Consider the following 21,701-nt stretch of genomic DNA (forward strand, 5'->3'; position numbering starts at 1 on the left):
TAGCAGAGGAAGGAGAGGTGGGTGGAATGTCCTCCAGCCCTATCTACAAATAGAAATTCACGGTAAGGAAAATTTCCATTTTTGTTAGATAGGGCTGGAGGACATTCCTGGTAATGGATATAACAGAGCAGTATCCATATGGGTGTGCTTCCTCTGTGTGAAACTAGTGATTTAACACATTCTGGAACACCTTGCTACCAAACACGGCATCAGCTGGGGAATACAAATCTATTTTACCATGTCTGATGAGGGTGTGTGGAGAAGCCCACATGTCCCCCTACAGATGTCCATGATTGGGAAACTGCCCTTGCATGATGCAGAGGCAGCCGCCCCTCTAACAGAATATGCTGTGATACCCGCTGCAGGGTCCTTACCCAATGCCTCATAGGCCTGAGCTATGGCTGCCCTGAACCATCAAGAGATGAAAGAGGCAAACACCTTCTTTCCCTTAGAGTTCCCCAAGAAAGACACAAATGATGATTCGGGATGTCTCAACTCCAGTGTGCAGCTCCTCTAATGTCCAGAGAGCTTTGGCTATGAGGCGGTATACAAATGCAATAAATAAACAAATAAATAACGTCCAACAGGTACCACCTACGCTCCTGAGTGCAGGAAGGAGATGGGCAGAAAGAGAGCATGTCCACCTCCGGAGACCTATAAAAAACTGATGTGATGGCCACCAAAATACTGTCATATAAGTCAAGGTGTTCAGAAGGCAGGTGGCCATAGGGTCTGAGAGTGAGCTTGCTAGTGCCAACACCATCCAGTTTAGGTTCCAGGCTGGAAACCTGTGAACCATCTGAGGAGAAACGAGAACCACCCCTTTAAGGAAATGCTTAGAGCAAGCGGTTTGAAGACAACAGGGAACCCCCAGACTAGAGAATATACTACTGAGGGAAGCTGCCCGGCACATGAGGATAGCTGCACTAAACCCTTTGTCCAAACCTGAGTGTAAAAAACCCAGGAAAGCCTGAACGCTTCTGGACAACGGATCCACTGAGATTTTTGAGCACCAGCTCAAAAACACCCTCCAGGTGGGAGAGAAACCCCTATTGGTAGACTGTTTACGTGAGGCCAATAATATATCCTTGTCCCTCAATCCGATCCGCTCAGCCTCCAAGGTGTCCATCGTACACTCCATTAATTGGAGAGAAACAACTACCACTGTAGCTCCCTCTAAGCCATGTCTGGAATGGACACCCGAATTCTCACCTTTGCTGCACTGGAAGCAGAAGCTACTGAAAGGACTGGGGGACGAACCTCAACCATCAGATTATAGCCCGACACCCTCCTGCGATTAAGTCAGAAAGAGCATGCCCAATGAACACTGGTAAAGTTTGTTATTTATATGTCAGAATGGTTTGACCTTATTCAAAACTCTGAGGCAAAAGCTTCTGCAGCTAGATGCAGCTTCTCACGCGTGTTTGTGCTGGCAGACACTTGCAATGTCATGTAGACCTGTGCAGCGCCAACCATCCCCATAATCAAACTTTGTTTAAAGGGACATAAAAAGAGTAGAAGGAGAGGGGCTGCTTTTCCTCTTGATTGGACAAAACAGAAACAAGCATTTTCTGCTCCCTGATTCTATTAAACCAAACCAGGATTATCTGTGAAAGAGAGGAATAAAGAAATTTATGTTATATTTAACACATAAATGTAAGTGGACTGCCTTCAAGCCGATTCCGACTTATAGCGACCCCATGAATCCTTTGGTTGTGTTCATAGGCTTTCTGTGGTAAGCGCTACTCAGAGGTGGCTTAGCATTTTCTTCCTCTGAGGCTGAGAGGGAGTGACTGGCCCAAGGTCACCCTATGATCCCCACGGCCGTGTGGGAATGTGATCCATGGGCTCCCATGTCGTAGCCCAACACTCCAGCAACTGCCCCACACTGGCTCTCGTTGAAAACATACATTTTAATTAATACTGAACTGCCAAGGCTCAGGCAGAATAGCCTCTGAGGTTGAAGGGACCATTATGTGCAAGCCAAGTTATTTATTTATTTATTACATTTATACCCCCCCTTTCTTTTCATGAAACCCAAGGCAGCTTACATATGGTTCCCAGGCGGTCTCCCATCCAGGCACTGACCAGACCTGACCCTGCTTAGCTTCAGCAGGGAGCTGGCCTTATGTGCCTTCAGACCATAGCCTGGGAACCAAGTTACACCTATGGTATAGAAAACTGAGCTCTTCTGAAGCTGTGTATACCATAATCCAGTATACTGAAACCCTGACAACACAGAGGTAAATGTAACTTTTTCAATGTGTAGGAATATAGCCTCATGAAACTAGAAAAAGAGACAGAAGAGAGAAATAGCTAACATTAAGGAGAGGAGAACGACTGAAAGCAGATAGAACAGAAAAAACAGCAAAAAACAAAGGTAAAAGGAAGATCTGAGCACAGAGAAGAAAAGACCCAACCTTCACAGGCTGCAGGCAGGGCGGGTCTAGAGGGCGGGATGACTCCTCCCCCTGGAGAGGAGACTAAGAAGTTTCTCTAGACCCTGCCTATCACAACCAGTAGGAGGAGCCATCCCTAACCTGGAATGTCCTCCAGCCCTATCTAGCAAATTATAGTTACCATCAACCCTAGCCAACATGGCCAATGGCCAGGGATGATGAGAGCTGTAGTTCAGCAACATCTGGAAGACTACATAGCCCCCCCGATTTAGTTTATGTTGATGTATATTTAGTCTTACTCACACGGCAAATACAGGTGATAAAACTGAGGCAGTACTCCTCCAAAAAGGGGTACACTACCACAAGTATGGTGGTGAGATTTCACCCCCATGGTAGGCTTCACCACATTTGGTAAAACAGGAGAACTGAATTCAGTAGGACTGAATACCTTCACATATTCAATGAATGTGGAGAGTGGGGAGGGGGCAGGAGAGAAGTGGGATGATATCTACTGTACGAGCCACATGCCTCCGGTGCTGATGCACCCTCTGGCCATACTCTTGGGAACTGCATGTTTTATTTGAAGAGAGGACCACATGGGTAGGCATTGGAAAAGCAGTACATTAGTCGAATAGGTCTTTAAGAGGGGGCTGAAGCAGAGAGTGGGTAAGATAATCCTTTTAAACAGATGATTTACTGGGAAGACTCCATTGCTAAAAATAGGAGCAAATCACAACTTTTCAGTATCTTTAACACACTGAAACACAGGGCCAAATTATATATTGTTTGCATTTAATGATGCAAGTTTTTTAAAATACAGATTGCATCAACTGGGGGTGGGGCTGATAATTACTGGGTTACAATCAGGCATTAGTGCCAGTGGGGATTTCTCCCCAATGCAAATGTTAACCTCAGAAAAGGCATAAAATATTCCCCCCTGCCTGCTGTGATCCTCATAGTTATCAGCCCCTCCCCTGCTATTTGCATTTTTTAAAAACCTGTATCATCATGTATAGTTTGGCCCACAGAAGTCTATGCGTCAGTGTTTTCTATGAAGTGCCCTATGCCACATGCAAATAATTCTGTCATGGATGGTGAACCTGCGGCTTTCCAAATGCTGTTAGGATACCAACTCCCATCAGCCTCAGTTGACCTGGCTAATGGTCAGGGAAGCTGAGAGTTGAGACCAACAAAAGGTAGTGCGAATAATGTTGCTCTGAAGAGTTGCAAGGAGTTTTAGTAACTGCCTTTAGGTTTCGGGACTTTATGTTGGGAAAAAATAGGTCAACAAGGTTCTGTGATATGGTGAGGAACCTGTGGACATCCAGATGTTGTCATCTCCCATCAGCCCAGTGGAGGCTGGTCCATTAGGGCAAATGGGACAGTGCCCCACCAAGATGCCTTCAGCTAGTCACCACCTGCCTATCTCATTTATAACCAGTCTAAGGAGTGGCACTAGTTGTCTACTTCCTCCTCTGCCTTAGTCTCAGGCTTACCTGTCTAGAACTCAACAGAGAGAAGGATAGGGACATGTCTAGGATTAGCTGGCTCCATCAGCTATTGGCTCTACCTGTAGTTGGGCTCCCTGCCTTCCGCCCTACCAGTCCTAATGTCCACCAGCTCCACAGCCAGCATGGCTAATGGTCAGAGATGGTGGGAGTTGGAGTTCAGCAACACATGGGGGGAGCACATGTTCCCCATTCCTTCATATGCTATGCTACAGCAATGAATGACTATTAAACATAATAAAATATATAATAATGATTTATGTCTTTGGCACTCAAGGGAGCAGGATCAGCTGACACTCAAGCTCACATTCAGGCTTTAGTAGTATTTAAATTAGTTTTATAATGAATTCAATTTGGGCTTTGCTTGGGAAGAAAAGTATGCCAGTAAATGTACATAGATTAGCAATATTAGGGAGGGTTACAGTTTCTAGTATATTACTGAGGTAGGAGCTTAAATAAATTTAGAAAGGGTGGGATACAATTTCATAATGATTGAGAAGCATCCAGAAAAGCTTATGCCAGAACAAATTTGTTAGTTTTTAAAAGTGTCAGAAGATGGTTGATTTTGCTGCAACAGATTACATACACATCTACCCCTCTGAAAGTAGTGGTTAATACAACTCATTTTTCCTAAGGGTTTTGCTGCCCTCTAATGGGAATGCATGACATGGAGAATTTATTCTCTGTTTTGTTCCTAATATAAGACCTCAGACTAAAATTTATAAAGATTTTTTTATGAAGAGATTCATTCAGGGACTGAAAATTTCCTTTGCAAAGGTTTCACAAGTTTAAAACAGAAGTACACTACCTTATTTCTAAGGAACGGATCTGCTCCTGCTTCCAGGAGTAGTGCTACTGCTCTAATGTTGCCACCAAGAACAGCTGCATGGAGAGCTGATGTCCCATTCTAGGATATACAAAAACAAATACATCCATATGCAGACAACAATTATTATTGTAAAAGTCAGATCTCTAACAGCAATGCAGGAAGGCTTCCAGTGCGACGGTCTTTCTCATCAGTTTCCAAAAGAGGGATGGACGTAAGAAGACTTAAACCCTCCTGGCTTTGTTACAAGACATATGTAAGAGAGGAAAGACCCAGGACCCAATTCTGGCCTTCATTAAAAGCTCTAGCATCAGACTAAACTAGGCATATACTTGAAGTAACTTAGGATTTTTGAGAGAAATCGGATGATCTTCTGTGAAAGCCTCAAAGAAATTAGTGTGTGCTTCTACAGTATCCAAGTGAATTATGGTTCTGAGCATCCCAAATATTTTTCTCAGTACTTGCCTTCAATAAGCCAAGTGCAGGGGAGAACTTAAGCAATTCCTCTATAACATCACTATATCCTTTGTTTGCAGCTTTAAGTAAAGCAGTTGTGCCATCCTTCAACAGAAAGAAAGAGAAGAAAAATGAATTGAGGAGGATCAATTTGTCCTTTTTATATCTGTCCTTGTCTAGAATTCATAAGTGAAGGAGCCTCCCATTCATTATATCCGTTTAGAAGTTATTTCCCCCATATAACCTGCATGTGTGTCCTGACAGTATGTAGCATCTGCCCAGAAGCACTGCATTTATTACATCCATACTACTACTTCATCTTCTCCCTGAACCTTTGCAAAGGTCATAGCTATTTTTTGTTAATTTATACGAATGTATATATGCCTAAATCTGCAATCCTAGAGTCATTTATCTGGGAGTATGTCCTATTGCACTCGATAAGGCTTACTTCCAAGACACTCAAGCGATAAGGGTGAGTGGCGGTGAACTGGCAAATTCACACTTGGGGCTGGGGTTTGCCTTCTGCTTCTGCCCAAATGCCTGGAAAAATTCCATCTCTTCTTTTCTTGACTATAGGAAGGTCCAAGGGGATCTTTCTTTAGAGCAAAGAATTCTGGGAGGGCTGGCCATGAGACTGCCTGTGCTACTGCTGCGGTTTACTGGCTAAAATTATTGAGAAAGTTACTGTAACTTTTCCCTTTAATTTCAGACTTCATGTTTAGCCACAGCAAACCATGGCAGTGACACAGGCAGTCTCACAGGCACCCTGCCCAGAATGATTTACCCTGAGAAAGGACCTTGACCTGAGGAAGAGCCATGGTGGAAGGCCTCGCCTCCACTTAAGCAGCAAAATAAAAATAAAGTGAGTGGGTGAGCAGAGGGCGGGAGAGCCGCTGCCACCCCTCTTCATGGCGCTGGGCCTGCTTAGACGTGTATAGGACTGCACTGAAGAAGACTCAAAACCTGAGCCCTAAAGACAGTAGTGGCCAGTGTGGCGGGGCAGAGCTACTCTCTTGACATCAGCAGTGCTACAGCTTATCTGGACAAATGTGGGGGAGGCAGTAGCGAGGTTGGTGCTCTGCTGACGCACCAGGCGAGCCAATCCAGTGTTCTCACTGGTGTGTCTACATAGCCCCAGTCTCGCCATTACCCTGCCTCATACAGGTAAGCTGTAGGAACGCTGGTGTTGGGAGAGGACCTCCACAGCTCTCCACCACCATGACACCAGTCACCACTGCGTAAGGAATACTGTACCCATTATATTTATAGATGTACAGCTGACAGTTTCGCAGAGTAAAATGTAAAATGTGAATGCCACAAAAGTGTGCACCAAATAGGTACATTCTTCATCAAACCATGTTAGCAGCAGCTCTCTAGTGAGTGTATGCTTGGTGGCAAACCTGGGTTTACATAACGCGTGAAATGGTCCTCTGGCATTTCCCTGACGAGACCAAACAAAGTGTGATCTAGTTAATGAAGTCTGATGGTAGCATTCTATTCTTCTCAGAGCAAACAGGTGATAACCATGAGGCCTGGATATTAAAAACAAGCTCTGATCTGTTTTATTTTATTTTAGCCTTGAACTGATAAATGACTGTAAGACTCAAAAGCCCAGAGTTTAGTAGATTGATGATCTACTTAAACAAATACAATCTTAATCTATTCTGTGCATGCATGTCCAGTGGGATTTTGTTTTACTCTGAACAGCAGACCCTCATAATGAGAACCATCAGGTACCAGGGAGGGCTCCTACTCAAGAAACATGTTATGTGGTTCTTTAGATCCAGGCCTTTATCCTTGATTTTAAACTGAGCCTCCAAAATTATCAAGCATCAGCCCACAGACTTGTTTTTAATGTCAAGGCCATATTGTGTAAGATATTAAGAAATAACTAATAACCAAGTGGCTCTGAGCACTTGTAAAGTACATCTGAGTCACCATCGATATACCACAGCTTTCTTAACTACATGGCTGACAATGACAGAGACCTTTTGCAGACATGTGCTGACTATTCAATTTACACTTTCATCACTAAGATGTTCCACACGAAAGGGACTTGGGGGGGAGTATGTTTCCTGTTACTCTAGTTGCACACAGCACCCCAAACTGGAAGCAGAAGAAGCCAGACTCTCACAGATGCCCCTAACAATGAGAGATACTTGAGAGGGATGCTAGCTAACCTATTCTGTAATGCAGACTACTAAAGCACACCAAGGATATGTTCTCAAACATGGGTGGGGAATCTGTGGCTCTGCAGAAGTTGATGTACTCCAGCTCCCATCATCTCTTACCGTCGGCCATGCTGGCTGGGGCTAATGGGAGGTTGAGTCTAACAACATCTGGAGGGCCATAGATTCCCCATCCCTGTTCACTGCATTATTATAACCTTGTTGACTCATTTTCTTCCAACATAAAGGCCTGAAAACTAAAAGTAGTTACTCACATTCCTTGCAGCATCTCGATCTGCTCCTCGGAGCAGCATCACGCGCACAACTTCACTATGGCCCATCTGAGAAGCTATCCACAATGGAGCTATCCCATCCTTTAAGGGGAAAAAAGTAAGAGACAACAGGATTGATCAGTTTGAAACAGCTAACTCACTAAACAGCTCTGGCAGCTCACCACAAGATTCTGGCTGGAGTGCAAGGACAAAATGAACTTGAATCCTTGAAGGAATTCTTTTCCCTCAAGGAGAAGGGACACAGTGTTCAGCTCAGCGTTCAGGGAATGCAAGCAGAATATATATATTTCAGCATGTCCTTGTGGCTGAATAAGTTTGTACTATGGAGATACAATGTTCATTGCATTAATAAAATGAAAACATTACTCTGCATGACAAACATCATATTTTCCTCTCTTTGAAATGCCTTAATTCTTACCAGATGCTATATGAAAGCTTAATAAGCAGAACGTACTGGCTCTCTAATGCAGCTTAAAGAGGAATACTAATAACTAAAGACCAGTGGTCTGTTTTGTTTATTATCAGGGCATTATGTGTAATTCTGTGTTCTTTTCGGAGACTCTTAAAAATAAATAAAATAATGCAATTGCTAGCAGTGCTGATGTGGAAAAACAGGGCAGAGAAAAACTCAACTCTTTCCTGGTGCCATTTTCTGCAGGGGGAAATAAAATCACACCACAAATCTGCTTGTCTTCCTGCCAGGGAAAAGATATGGGTATTAAAAGTAGCTCCCTGGGGCATTATTTTTATTTTAAAAAACAAATAGCACAACTGGATGGGATGGGGGGAGAATAAGGACTGGGACTGAAAAACCTAAGAGAAATGTGGGTATATGGAGCCAACCTAACTCTGGCTGGGGAGCCGCAGGGAGGAAGGTGGAGTGTGGTTTGGTTTTGGTTATTTTTTGCTATGCCAGCTCTGTAGCTGAAAAGCCTAAGGATCATGGGTCTTGGATCCAAAAGCCACTAGTGCCCTGTCCTGCTTCAGGGCTTTCCTAGCCAGCTGGGCAAATTTGGTGTCTCTGCCCTCCGTGGCACAGAGTGGTAAGCGGCAGTAACACAACCGAAGCTCTGCTCACGGCCGGAGTTCGATTCCAACAGAAGGAGGAAGTCAAATCTCTGGTAAAAGGGGTCGAGGTCCACTCAGCTTTCCATCCATCCGTGGTCGGTAAAATGAGTACCCGGCATACGCTGGGGGGTAAAGAAAGGCCGGGGAAGGAACTGGCAATCCCACCCCATATATACGGTCTGCCTGGTAAACGTCGCAAGACGTCACCCTAAGAGTCAGAAACAACTCGCACTATAAGTGCAGGGACACCTTTACCTTTTTTGCCACAGCAGACTGTGATGTTCTTGCTTGTAGGGTAAATATGGTAAGTGCTGTTTATATAGAAGACATATGGTAAGTGGAGTGAAAGAGGAGGGGGGAGTACATGAGCAGTAGAATGATGGATGATTGGCTGAGCGTTTGAATGGCTGGGAGTATAAATGGAAGAATGACAGTTGAATCTGGGTGGATGTTAGTAGGGTGGAGAAGAAGGTGTTTGGTGGATGGATGTTAGTAGGGTGGAGAAGAAGGTGTTTGGAGGTGGATGTTAGTAGGGTGGAGAAGAAGGTGTTTGGTGGTGGATGTTGGGAGTGTGGAGAAAGAGGGAGTTGGAGTTCTGATTAATAATAAGTCAAGTACAAAACAGGAATAGATGAAACCATACGCTTGTGAAACATTCTAAAACTAATCTTGTTATTTCTGATATTTAATAAATACTTATTTGGTTTACCAAAGGCCTGATCCTTGGCTGGGGGATATACATACCAGAAGGGAGGGCAAGGTAATTACCAAGGCTGAACAGAAACAGTATCTAATGGTGGCAGCGGTGAAGGGAGGAATAATAACAATTCAAGTATCCAGAGCAACCCAGAGTTGTATGCGTTATCTATAAAGATACAAGGCGGTTGGGAACAGCATAAGCACGCAGTCACAAAAGTAACCAGCTAGAGAGAGACTCAGGCAAAGTCTCTGGGAGTATTGGTTATAGGACGTAACTGGTGGTGCTGCCTAGCAGGGGTATCTAGTGAGATCTGTGCTAGAGCGGAGTGAAAAACCATATAAAGGACGGTCCGGACTGGTGGTATCCCTGGTGGTGCCTAGTGAAAGGCAGTAGCCACAAGCAGGTGGGAACCTGACAGGGAGAACCAGGGGAGGGTGTCACACAGACCTTCCTCCAACCCACTGTGCCCCTCTCCAAAGAAATGACTTCAAAGAGACAATCCTAACCACCACCATCACCAGCCATCAGTGTGGGGAAGTAAAGATTGCACTTTAAGTTGTAAATGAATACAATTTACAAGACAGCAGTAGAACTCTGTTGTTTAAAGATATAGCAGTAGCTGTTATTTACAGTTTCCATGCTTTTTGATGCCCAAGTCAATCTGTAAAAACATCAGGCCTTCTTTTAAACCGAATAGTTTTTTTAACCTTAGAATCCATAATTCTGCTCAGATAAGAAGTTAGCATCTTTATACTTGTAGCTTACACAGGATGCAAATACAAAATTTTGTACTGCAAAAAGTAAATTGTTCTTTATTGTCTACTAGTTGCTGCTGCTGCTATTCCAGCAGCTAAATTTTGTGGTGCGTTTGCTTATATATGCTGGAAGTTGACACTATGGGTTCTTAAATAACAAATAAAATGTAAATGTACTGCCTTTAAGTCTATTCCAACTTATGGCGACCCTATGAATAGGGTTTTCATGAGGCTGAGAGGCAGTGACTGGCCCAAGGTCACCCTGTGAGCTTCATGGCTATGTGGGGATTCAAACCCTGGTCTCCCAGGTCATAGTCCAACACAGTACTAAAAAGCTTGAAGTGCTTATATCTGGATCTATTCAATGATTCAACTGAAAAATATTAATACAAATAAAAATGCAAAGGATCTCATGGACCTAGTAGGAACTGAGCAAGGCATTTAGGCTGCAGTGTTATACACATTTACCCAGGAGTAAGTCTCACTGAGTAGACATGTATGGGGTGCACTATTTATTATCTTGTCTCATGTTCTGGAAGCTAACAGCTAAGAAAACCAAGACAGGTATTTATGTCCAGTATCACAAGGTGTCAATATTTTCTAGAACTGGTAGCCTTATACAACTATCAACTTTGGTAAACCTGTCAGTTCAGGCCATAAGCCTGTTGAGTCAAGATCTGCCAACTGGGAATGAGTACTGTGAAACAGTTAGCTTTGTGCCCTGCTTATCAAGGTGCTAGTATCCAATTACAAGGATCCATTATATACAATTTTTCTTTTTGTTAGGAGCATCTGAAACCCTGTGGATAGGCCAATACAAAGCCAGAAGTATAGAGTGAAAAGAGTATGAGTCAGGAATAAGGATACAGGCGATATTCAAGACCCACACCAAAAACACATAAGGAACAAGACAAAGAATATTGTGTACAGTTCTGGTCACCTCATTTCAAAAAGGATATTGTAGAGCTGGAAAGGGGTTCAGAAAAGGACCAGAAAAAAATAAAGCTGAATGTTGGAAGATTGAGGACTGACAACAGAAATATTTTATTCACATCATGCATAGTTAAAGCTACAGAATTCACTTCCACTAGAGGTAGTGGTATAGCTTTAAAAGAGGATAGACAAATCAGTGCAGGGTAAGGCTATCGGTGGTTACTAGCCACAATGGCTTTTTTCTACCTCCACTGTGGGAAGCAATAAATACCAGTTGCTGGGAATCGCAAGTGGGAAGACTGCTGTTGAGCTCAGGTCCTACTTCTGGGTTTCCCATTGGCATCTCATTGATCACTGTGAGAATAGGATGCTGGACTAGATGCCCTTTGGCCTGAACTAGCAGGGTTCATCTTATGTTATAGGAATACAGAAACACAGAATGTTATCATGATTTTTAGATCCTATAGTTTATTATGGCTTTGTGTGCCTGGGAATACCACAAGAAGCCAGTCAGTAGGACTAGGAGATCTAGTCAGGTCATCTGAATTCATCCTTGGTATTGAGATCTGTGGGAGTGAATGGTTAAGGAACCTGGTTAAGGAACTTGCCCAGAATTTGCACTTTCCTACAATTACACCTTGCTCTGGCTCATGTGGAAATAAAATCTGGTATCAATGGTTGTAATTATATAGTTTTGTCAGTAGGTGGCACTGGACTTAAGGTGTATTTGTGTGTTTACTATTACTCAAGGTAGCTCTTGTCCATTGGGACTGGTAGAGTGGAAGGCAGGGAGCCCAGTAGTAGGTGGAGCCAGAGCCAACTAATTTTAGTTTTGTCTCCATCCTCCTCCCTGCTGAGTTCTATAAGGGCAACAGAGACTAAGGAGAAGGCAGCTGATAAGCAACGCCACACTCTGGACTAGTAGTAAGAAGGTGGGGAGTGGCTGAGGACAAACTGAGGTTGGTGGGGCAGTTTATGGGACAGATTCTAGGAGATATTGATAATTTAAATAAGGATGTATAAGTAAAGATTCCAAATATTAGATGAAGTTAAGCTACAACTTTGGCAGTCTGCAAAAAGAATCCAATGTTAAGTCACAAGAATCCAAATTTGTATCAAAGATTAACTTCTGTTATCAAAGGCACACCAATCATTGGAATGTCGAGGGAGTACCAGGACATGTTTGACTAATCTTCTTAGCATGTAGTAGAATGGAAAATCTAGGCAATATTATTTAAAAAAACAAGTAAGGGAGGGTAACTAAAACATTATGTCTTAACAGTGTTTAACATTACCTGCCTTGGCTGGTTCACCTTTGCTCCTGAAGATAGTAATAACCGAATTAAATCCAGGTAGCCTCCCTGGGCAGCCAGGAAAAGGGCAGTAGCTCCATCCTGGGTAAAAAAATAAAATAAAAATAATTTAATTAGCTTTTAAGCTAGTGAAAAACATTCTTAACAGGACCATTCAACTCTTCATTTCTTCCATTAGTCCCACAAGCATAGCAAGAATGTTTATACTTAAGTATCTTTTCCACAACTATCAATAAACTTCTGCAGCACTGATAAAAGCAAAATGCAAGCTTGCTCTGCTTCAAACCTTTCATGTAATCAATTTAAAGATTAAGTTATAAAATTTGAGTAATGGTTCCACCAAATGCATATTTAAAGTCAGCCTCTTGTGGAAGTCTACCTATCAGAAACCTTTTGTGAGCTCTTGCTGAGCGACGTCTTGCAAAAGAAACTGATCAGGTTCTTGTGTTTAGTGCAACTTCCTTTTAATTATTGCTTTAAAGTGCATTAAACACATTTAATAGCTATCAAGCGTTGATTAAATAAAGACCTGGATATCCCACAATATTTTTCAGCTTCTCTACCAAAGGTTTCAGGGCCGATGTGGTGTTGTCATTAAGAGTGGGAAGACCCAGGTTCAAATCTGCACTTGGTCGTGAAGCTCATTGAGTGAGATGTAGCAAGTCACTCTTCTCTCTCAGCCAAATGTTCCTCACAGGGTTGTTGTGAGGATAGAAGAAGACCATGTACACTGCCTTGAGGTTCTTGGAGCTGGTATATATTAATAATCTAACAGTTTTAGATCAGGATTAAAAACAACAACAAATGATCAAGTCACATGTACTTAGCTCTGCCATCGAAATCAATGGGACTTCACTAGTTGTTGCATACAACTAATGAGACTTTAGAACTGGATCAGGGCCATTTTTTCCCTAATCTAGCAGCATCTTTACAGAGCCCATAATCGGATATAAATTACTTTAAAAAGTGAAGCACCCAAGATGTCAATATTGACACTGAATACATATCACACAAACCATCTTATGCACCAGGGGTCACCATCCTTTTGGGACCACAGGGCACATTTCAAATTTTAAGAATGCTGTGGGTACCAGTCACAAAATGGGTGCCATGGGGAACATGGCATAACACAAAATTGGAGAGTAGTCATGGTGAAACTTTTGTCATAATTATATTTCCATAATAGAAAAGGCTTGACCTGGAACATGAACCCTGTTTTCCCCAATGACAACCCTAAACCAAAGCGTAGAATGCCATCCTGTACCCACCTACCTGGAAGTATGGCCCATTAAACATCTGAATAGACAGGCATATCGTTGTACTGTAAGTTAACTATACAGTAAATTCTTAATGAGTCCCTGGTATTTCGCTCCTGCAAAGTAGGAGACATACCTTAGCCTCTTTGCAAGTTTTCACATATGCCTTTTGGAGGGGGGGGATTCTTTAATATTCACCCATACTTATTTAGTAGTATTTGCAGAAAACCATTTCTAGGTACTACCTGATCTCAAGTGAACCCAGCACAGGACAGATGCATCCTGATTGTTAGGGAAAAAAGAAGTGCAAACTATTTAGATTCCAAGGACTAGAAAAAGACACAGAAGGAGGAAAAGTGCTCTAAAAGGGAGGGCAAAACAGCAGCACTTTAGGATTCCAGGAATTCCTGTTGCCTGGTGTCCAAACAACTCAATTATCAGTCACAGCTCTCTCTTTTTTTTAACTCATTGACTAACGACAGACAGGAACAGCCAGGCTGGCTCATTTCACAGAAATTGCTTAGAAGGGTACCTGCATGTTCTGCTCCATACATTTCCTTCTAGGAGGACTAGAGACTTCAAAAAATGAAAGCTTAGATTCTGGGATGCCTGCTGGAGGCACCACTGAAGGCTGTCACAGGCACTATGGTGCCCATGGGCGATAGGCTGGCAATGCCCAATATATACAATAGCATATATTGGTCCATATGTAGCCAAACTGACACCATCTACATACAGCAGGCTCAGAGGAACCCCAGAAGTACAAAAAAAATCCTTTAGGAAAAAACTCTCAAGCAGGACTCCCAAGACAGAGCATGCTCAGCAGGGATAGCGTGCTGGTTGAATGTTTTGTGGTAGAGGCAGGGGGTGGGGAATAGAAAACTGGGGAATGGGTAGGGGAATGGAACGAAGTGTTCAGAGTCCTGGACAGAAGCTCTCCACGCTGAAACATTTTGTGGCAGGTCCCACTTGTTTAAATGAATGCTTACAAAGTATGTACAATAAAGGGCGAGTGTGAATATGGCAAGAAAATAATTGTTGAAAGGATAAGGAAAATAGGACAAAGGGTATTTTGAGCTGATGTTGAATGAGGGGATAAAAAGCCAAGGAGAAGGGGAAAGAGCACAAAGCACATGCACAAGATTGCTTAGAAACATCCAGGAATACATGTGTTCCTCCCTAGAGGTCTCCGATACAGTACAATTATTTCCAGACACCTTGTCTCCTGGCAGGGTCCCCTCTGGCTTTAACTACTGTGTGTTAAGAGTGAATTTCAGCAGATGCAACTTTTCACCATTGCTGCATGATGGCACAAGCTTCAGCTGATGTTCTGCTTGTTACACAACTGCTAAGGGCATAGAAGCCCTGTACCAGAAGAAAAGTTGGAAACATTAGATACCACATTCACACATTACAGAAGACGGGCTCTCTCAGCTTCAAAGGCTGTAACCAAAATCAGCTCTGCAGTCTTGCAGTACTCCCAAGATATCCTTTTTCACTAGTATTTACAACACTCATTTATTCTTGAGGGTCCAGATGATGCTCATCCTAAACTGCTGTATTCCCATATAATCCCATGTTGACCATGCTGGTTTATTATCACAGTTCTTTTTTAGATTCCAGCACAACTGCATAGCTGAGTATTCAGCTGGCTGGAACCCTGGAGAGCCACTGCCAGTCAGTGTAGACAATGCTGAGCTAGGTGGACCAATGGTTTGACTTCACTTAAGGCAGCTTCCTATGTTCCTAACTCCCATGTGCAACCTCAGAGTGGTACAGTCCAGAAATTTGCCTTCTTATTCTGTGTAATGGCCCTAAGCATAAAAAAGAGATGGTGTACTAGCCTGCCTTTATATTTTCCACCTACTCTTTCCAAATCATAAACTAGCACAAAAACTCCAGATCTAGCACTTTGCTTTCTCATTAAAAGGGGGGAAAAAGAGGGAGAGAATCCTGGAAAGGTTTCCTTAAACTTTCCACCTTTCAGGGAAATAGGCGGATCAGAATCATTGAACATAAACTCACATAAAGCTGATCGTGAATGTTGGCACCGTGCTTCAGCAATGTTTCCACCACTGTCATGTGCCCATACTGACATGCAGCTAGCAGAGCAGTGCCTCCATCCTGGAAAAGGGAGGGGGAGGGGGAAAGAAAGCACAAAATGGGCAAAAATGAAGGGGGAAAGGCTAAGGCTGCAGAACAGCCGCCAACTGCTGAACACTCCTTAACATTTAGATCACAGTAAATGGGAAAAAGTCCATCTATGCAAACAGCATCCCCACCCCTAGTAAACATACACACTCAATTACTTAACATGCTGGACCTTTGTGAACTTTATAAATTAGGAAGCAAGCCTGTTTTTGAGATCTTGTCCACATGATACACGACTTGTACACGACTGCAATCTGTGGTTTTGCACAGTATTTTCCATACGTGGATTTGATATCCAGAGGTCTCTTTAAAGAGGGAAGCTGTGCCTCACTCGCTTTTATTTCTTCCAGCAGAAACTTGGCTTTCTTCTTCTTGGACCTTCATGGCCTTGGAAGGCCCTAGGAAAGGCATGACCAGCTACTGGCTATAATATTACTTCTTAATTACAATTGTTGATAAAGCTTAGGATCTAGGAGCTTTGTTACAGAGAAGGAACAGGACTACAATGAACGAGGAAGACAAAGTTGGTGCAAGGCAGGTTAGAAATGCATCCTTTTTTTGCTGCCGCCCTCCCCACTGGGCCTCTCATCGTCCAACCCGGCCCATACCAACTCTCTGAAGATATGAGCTCCGGCGCCAGGGCCTCCCCGGCAGGCAGATCCATCTACGCCAACCAGGCTTCTACTTCTTTCCTCTCCTTTCTTTCTGAACCCGTCATTTCAACCTTTGCAATGACCTACAACAGCCGGAACGTCGACTGCTTCATCCCCGTCATCAAGTTGAAGTACTGCTTACTATGGACATTGTCTATGTTGGCAAAAAGCTGGACTGCTCCTGCTCCTTTTCCTGTATTAGGACTGGCCGATGCAGTACCAGCAGAAGACCTCAATGGTATTATGTTTTGATGTCAACATGTTTTGATATAAGAACTAGTAGACATTGTCTCATTGTTAGGAATTTATTAGGAAAGTGTTAGGAAAGTGATTTGTTATTGTATTTTCATTGAAAGTTGCTGTTGTTGCTTTTTAATAATGTTATTACCTTGTTATTTAATTTTTGTAAATTGTACTGTTTTTATTGGTATGCATTTCTATATTTGTGTTTGTTTTTTATAAGCTGCCTTGAGGACCTTTTGGCCAAAAGGTGGGATAGAAATAAACCATAACAACAACAAACGACAACAATAATAATCTCCCCAAAACTTTCACAAAATCATGAGCACTGGATCCCAATTTGTTTTGTTTGGTGCATTCAGAGGGAATACGACCCCATCTAAAGCAGGCAACTGACCAATTAGCCAACCTTGGGAACCACCAACTCACAGCGCCTCTGTCTTGCTGGGATTCAGACTCAGTTTACTGGCCCTCATCCAGCCCACCACCAAGTCCAGGCACCAGTCCAGGGCTTGCATGCAGGGCTGGTTCCAAAGGGCGGCCAGGTTGGGCACTGGCCCGAGGGCCCTGCAGCTCTAGGAGCCCCTGGAGGGGCCCTCCGCTCCACTTCTGCGATCCCGCGGATCGCAAAACGAGCTTCTGAGCCTTTGCCGCCATCCCCCGTGCCATTTACCAAGATGGCGGCAAAGGCTTCAGTCCCTTACGGAAACCTCGGCCGCCATCTTTATTGATGGCAACCCTGCGTGAACAGCAGAGAAGGGTAGGTGAAGCGCTGGGGATGGAAGGCAGTTCGGAAGCTCATCTTGCAATCCCCAGGATCGCGGAAGGGAAGCATAGGGGCCCGGGGCAAGCTAACGCCCAAGGGCCCCCACATTCCTGGAGCCGGCCCTGCTTGCATGGCCTCTCCTGATTCAGAAGTTACAGAGAAATAGAACTGGGTATCATCAGCATACTGCTGACACCTCACCCCAAATCTCCTGATGACTGCTCCCAAGGGATTCATATAGATATTAAACAGCATGGGGGACAAGATGGTACACTGCAGCACCCCACAGCACAACTGCCAGGGGACCAAAAGATAATAACCCAATGCTATTCTCTGAAAATGACCCTGGAGATAGGATCAGAACCACTGTAAAACAGTGCCTCCGATACCCATCTCACTAAGTCAGCTCAGAAGGATACCATGGTCAATGGTATCAAAAGCTGCCAAGATCAAGCAAAATAAGGCGGTCGCACTCCTCCTGTCCTTCTCCCAATAAAGGTCATCCATCAGGGCGACAAAGGACGATTCAGTCCCATAACCAGGCCTGAACCCAGACTGGAATGGGTCAAGATAATCTGTTTCATCCAAGACTACTTGCAATTGCTGCGCCATAACCCTCTCAATCACCTTCCCTAAGAAGGAGGTATTTGCGACCGAGTGGTAGTTGTCATAAACCAGTGGGTCCAGGATGGGCTTTTTCAGGAATGGCTGCATCACAGCCTCTTTTAGGGCAGCTGGAACCACTCCCTCCAGCAATGATGCGTTGACCTGGATCCACTTGGTCAAACCCCCTCAGGAAGCTTTAATAAGCCAAGAAGGGCAAGCGCAGAGAGGACGAAGCATCATCACAAGCACCTTGTCCACATCATCAGGCCACGTCAACTGAAACCAGTTCCAAGAAGTTGCAGCAGACATTGCACTGAACACCTCACTGGGGAGTACAGTAGATGTGGATGGGGCATCAAGCTTGCTACGGAGGTGAGCAACTTTACCCTCAAAGTGCCTTGCCAACAATTCACAGTGGGCCTCTGAAGGGTCAAATACCATTTCTTGGATTTGTTTCAATAGTCCCCTGACAATATGGAAAAGCTCCACTGGACGGCTACTTGAGGATACGATGGTGGCAGAAAAATGGGCCTTCTTCACCACCCTCACCACCACACAGTAGGCACGATGATGTTTCATTCATGCCTGATCAGCTTCACAGCATGTCTTTCACCACTTGCGCTCTAGCCGTCGTCCAGCCTGTTTCATTGCCCTTAGTTCACTGGTGTACCAAGGTGCAAACCAGGCTCCACAATGCTGAAGAGGGCACTAAGGGGCAACCATGTTAAGAGCCCAATGTGCTTCGCTATTCCACAGCGTGACAAGGGCTTCAACAGGGTCACTGCTCTATCTACTGGGAACTCCCCCAGGGCATTCAGGAATCCAGTGGATTCCATTAGTCTCTGGGGGTGGACCACCTTAATCTGTCTAGCGCCCCTGCAGGGGAGGATCAGAGCCGTAAGTCTAAATGTATGCTAGATTTCCACAGGGGCAGGCAACAGATAGCACAAGTGAGCCACTTGCTCCCACAAAGGTGAACTGAGGTCTTACGTATCCAGTCCAGTTTACTCAGGTTCCTTTTCCTTGACCTAAAGACTATGGTTCTTAAAGGGCCAATCCCCTCGTCTGCAGACAATCACAGCTGGATGGATTTTTAAAAGGTATTTATTTGTACTGAATCATACCCAGCGCTAGTTCTATTCAGCATACTAGACCCACTGAAATTACTGACATCCATTAATTTCAGTGGGTCTACTCTGAGTAAAACTTAACTGGAAACAACCTGTAGTTCTTAAACCTATTGTTAGCTATTTTTATTATATTTATTAAATTCATATCCCGCCCTTCCTCCCATGTGTAAATCGCCTTGAGCCTTATGTTAAAGGTGATCCATAAATAAATACAATAAAATTAAGTTACCTTTCTGGCATGTTCCCAGCATCAGTAGATAGGTGTAGTAACACAGGAAGTACTTGAGTCCTCTGAAGCATCAGGCTGAACGGACAACATATGTGACAGTCCCAGCTCAGGCTCTCCAAGCTCTGGACCATCCTGTGGACTCCTAACCACCAGCCTTGGGCTATGCTAGCTCTGAAACACCACCAGCATCAGCACACTGCTCCAGTTCCCCATTTGGTTCCCCAGCAGCCCTGGAGTCCGGCAGCCCCTCCTCTGCCTATGAGCTTGCAGCCACGACACCAGCCCTGCTTACCTTCTCTCTCTCTGCAGCAGCCTGGTGGAATTGCTGCTGCCCAGATGGTAGTTGAGGGAAAGCTAACGAGAGCTGGTCTCTTGGCATTGCTGATAGAATAGCTCCATTCAGCATCCCTCACCAGAACACTCCCCGGGCTCCTTCTGGGAGGACGGATGCAATATAAATTTAATAAATAAATAGGGCTCCCAACCTCTGACTGCAGCAGACTTGCATTTAAAAAAAGATGGAGCTGGCAACCTCATGTCAATGTTGGTTATCATTTCAAACCATGTACATTGCAGAACATAGTCCATAAAACGTTATGGTTATCTCCTATATTTTTGAGGTGCACTAAAAGCAATCCAATGGTTACCAGATTTTCATAATGGGAACCTCACAGTGCAGCTTTCTTCACTACTTCCTCTTTTGATTTTTCAAATTTGTCAGCATATCACTACAAGTGACTCCATGTCCCTTTGCCCTGATTCATCCTACATGAGCACTTGGACACACAAAAAAGAGGGTGGGGAAGGAGCTATGTCCTGGGAAAATAATCATCCAGGCATCTATATTTTTTAGCTCAACCATACTGACAGCAATTACTAAATATTGTGGTTTTTAGGATATATACCGCCTTGTGCTATTTTATATGAACTATATATGAAACATTAAAAAATAAATACAAAACTAAATAATCCTGCGCCAGTGAATTCCACAGGTCAGTCGCATACTAGTAAGCATATACTTTTCTGAGTTTCTGATTTGTTATTTGTCCATTTTATCAAATACTCCCTAGTGATATAATCATGAAATATGATGAGCAACCTTTCCACACTTGCTTTGCAGCCTTTTATAGATCTCCAGCGCAACCCTTGCATAACCCCCACGTAATGGCAGTTTTCATTTTGTTTTCATTTTCGCCTCTTTTACAAACTACCTCAGTTATGTCTATTACTGGGGGCACAAGAGGACAATCCTTGGGTCATGAGGGCTTTCTAGATTCTGTAGTTGCTTCTAATATATGTTTTACTAAATGCAAATATATGCGTCGGAGAGCACCTCCACATTGTCTGTGTTTTGTGGGAGGTCTTCAAGAGCAAACCAGGAAATTTAGGTTTGCACACTTAAAAGTGTGTTAAAGCACTCTTTGCCCTAACTCAGATGTAGGGAACCTTTGGCCCTTCAGAGGCTGCTGAACTACAGGTCCTGTCAGCCTCAGCAAGCATGACCAATGGCCAGGGATGATGGGAGATGTATGTTTAACATCTGGAGGGCCAAAGGTTCCCCACACCTGTCCTCGCACAATAAATCCACTTTTAAAAAGAAACAGGCATTTTTCAGTTAAGAAAGTGATGGAGAAATGCTCTGAAAGTGAATAAATGATTAACTGGACAACATATAAAACACCCTGCAAAGCAAATGAGGATGAACACTCATTCCACCAGTTACAGATATTACGCCACTCCTCATATAAGCAGCCCTTCATATGAAGGTGTTTCACATTCTTCACTTTTGTACTTGTTTTAGTTGTTCCGTGTTAATTTTAGAACAACTTTGGCTACATCTGGTAACATCTGTAAGGAATCAGAAGCTGAGGCTGCATTGCTGTTGCTGGCAAACACATTGGAAATTCTGAGAAATGAAAACCATCCTGGCACAACTGCACATCAGCAAATCAGAACAGAGTTTGCATAATCATAGCACAATTACCAAGAAACAGCTATGCTGCTGTTATACAGGAGAGGCCTTTTCTGTAATTTTTCTGGTTCCTTGCTGTGTCCCTCACATACACACACACACAGACATCTCCCAATAACTCTGCTCTGGAAGACTACCAGCACAGTGTTAGGGTGCAGCCAAGAAGGAAAATAATAATCAGTCTGTCCTGACCTCCTCCCAATGCACGCAGAAACACTTTTTACTCACACATAAGACCACATCAGGCATTTTATGGAAATTGTCTATTATTAATTTTAA

At 43.6% G+C, this 21,701-nt stretch overlaps 1 protein-coding gene across 5 annotated transcripts in view; it reads right to left on the reverse strand.

Annotated features, from left to right (window-relative positions):
• The window catches only part of ANKRD29 (ankyrin repeat domain 29), a 61,534-nt gene that overhangs the window by 8,464 nt on the left and 31,369 nt on the right, over window positions 1-21,701 (reverse strand). For 4 of the 5 annotated variants that reach the window (XR_009759166.1, XM_061597104.1, XM_061597093.1 and 1 more), the window contains 5 exons: window positions 15,701-15,799; window positions 12,402-12,500; window positions 7,633-7,731; window positions 5,199-5,294; window positions 4,716-4,814 (listed from right to left, as the gene is read on the reverse strand). Coding sequence is in view for 4 of the 5 variants with exons in the window: in XM_061597104.1 (XP_061453088.1) it covers window positions 4,716-4,814; window positions 5,199-5,294; window positions 7,633-7,731; window positions 12,402-12,500; window positions 15,701-15,799 (492 nt within the window). In the remaining variant the exon portion in view is untranslated. The remainder of the gene's footprint in view (window positions 1-4,715; window positions 4,815-5,198; window positions 5,295-7,632; window positions 7,732-12,401; window positions 12,501-15,700; window positions 15,800-21,701) is intronic. The other variant, XM_061597117.1, reaches the window with a different exon arrangement.

The sequence above is a fragment of the Rhineura floridana genome, chromosome 1, assembly GCF_030035675.1.
Source record: "Rhineura floridana isolate rRhiFlo1 chromosome 1, rRhiFlo1.hap2, whole genome shotgun sequence".
NCBI classification, from domain to species: Eukaryota; Metazoa; Chordata; class Lepidosauria; order Squamata; family Rhineuridae; genus Rhineura; species Rhineura floridana.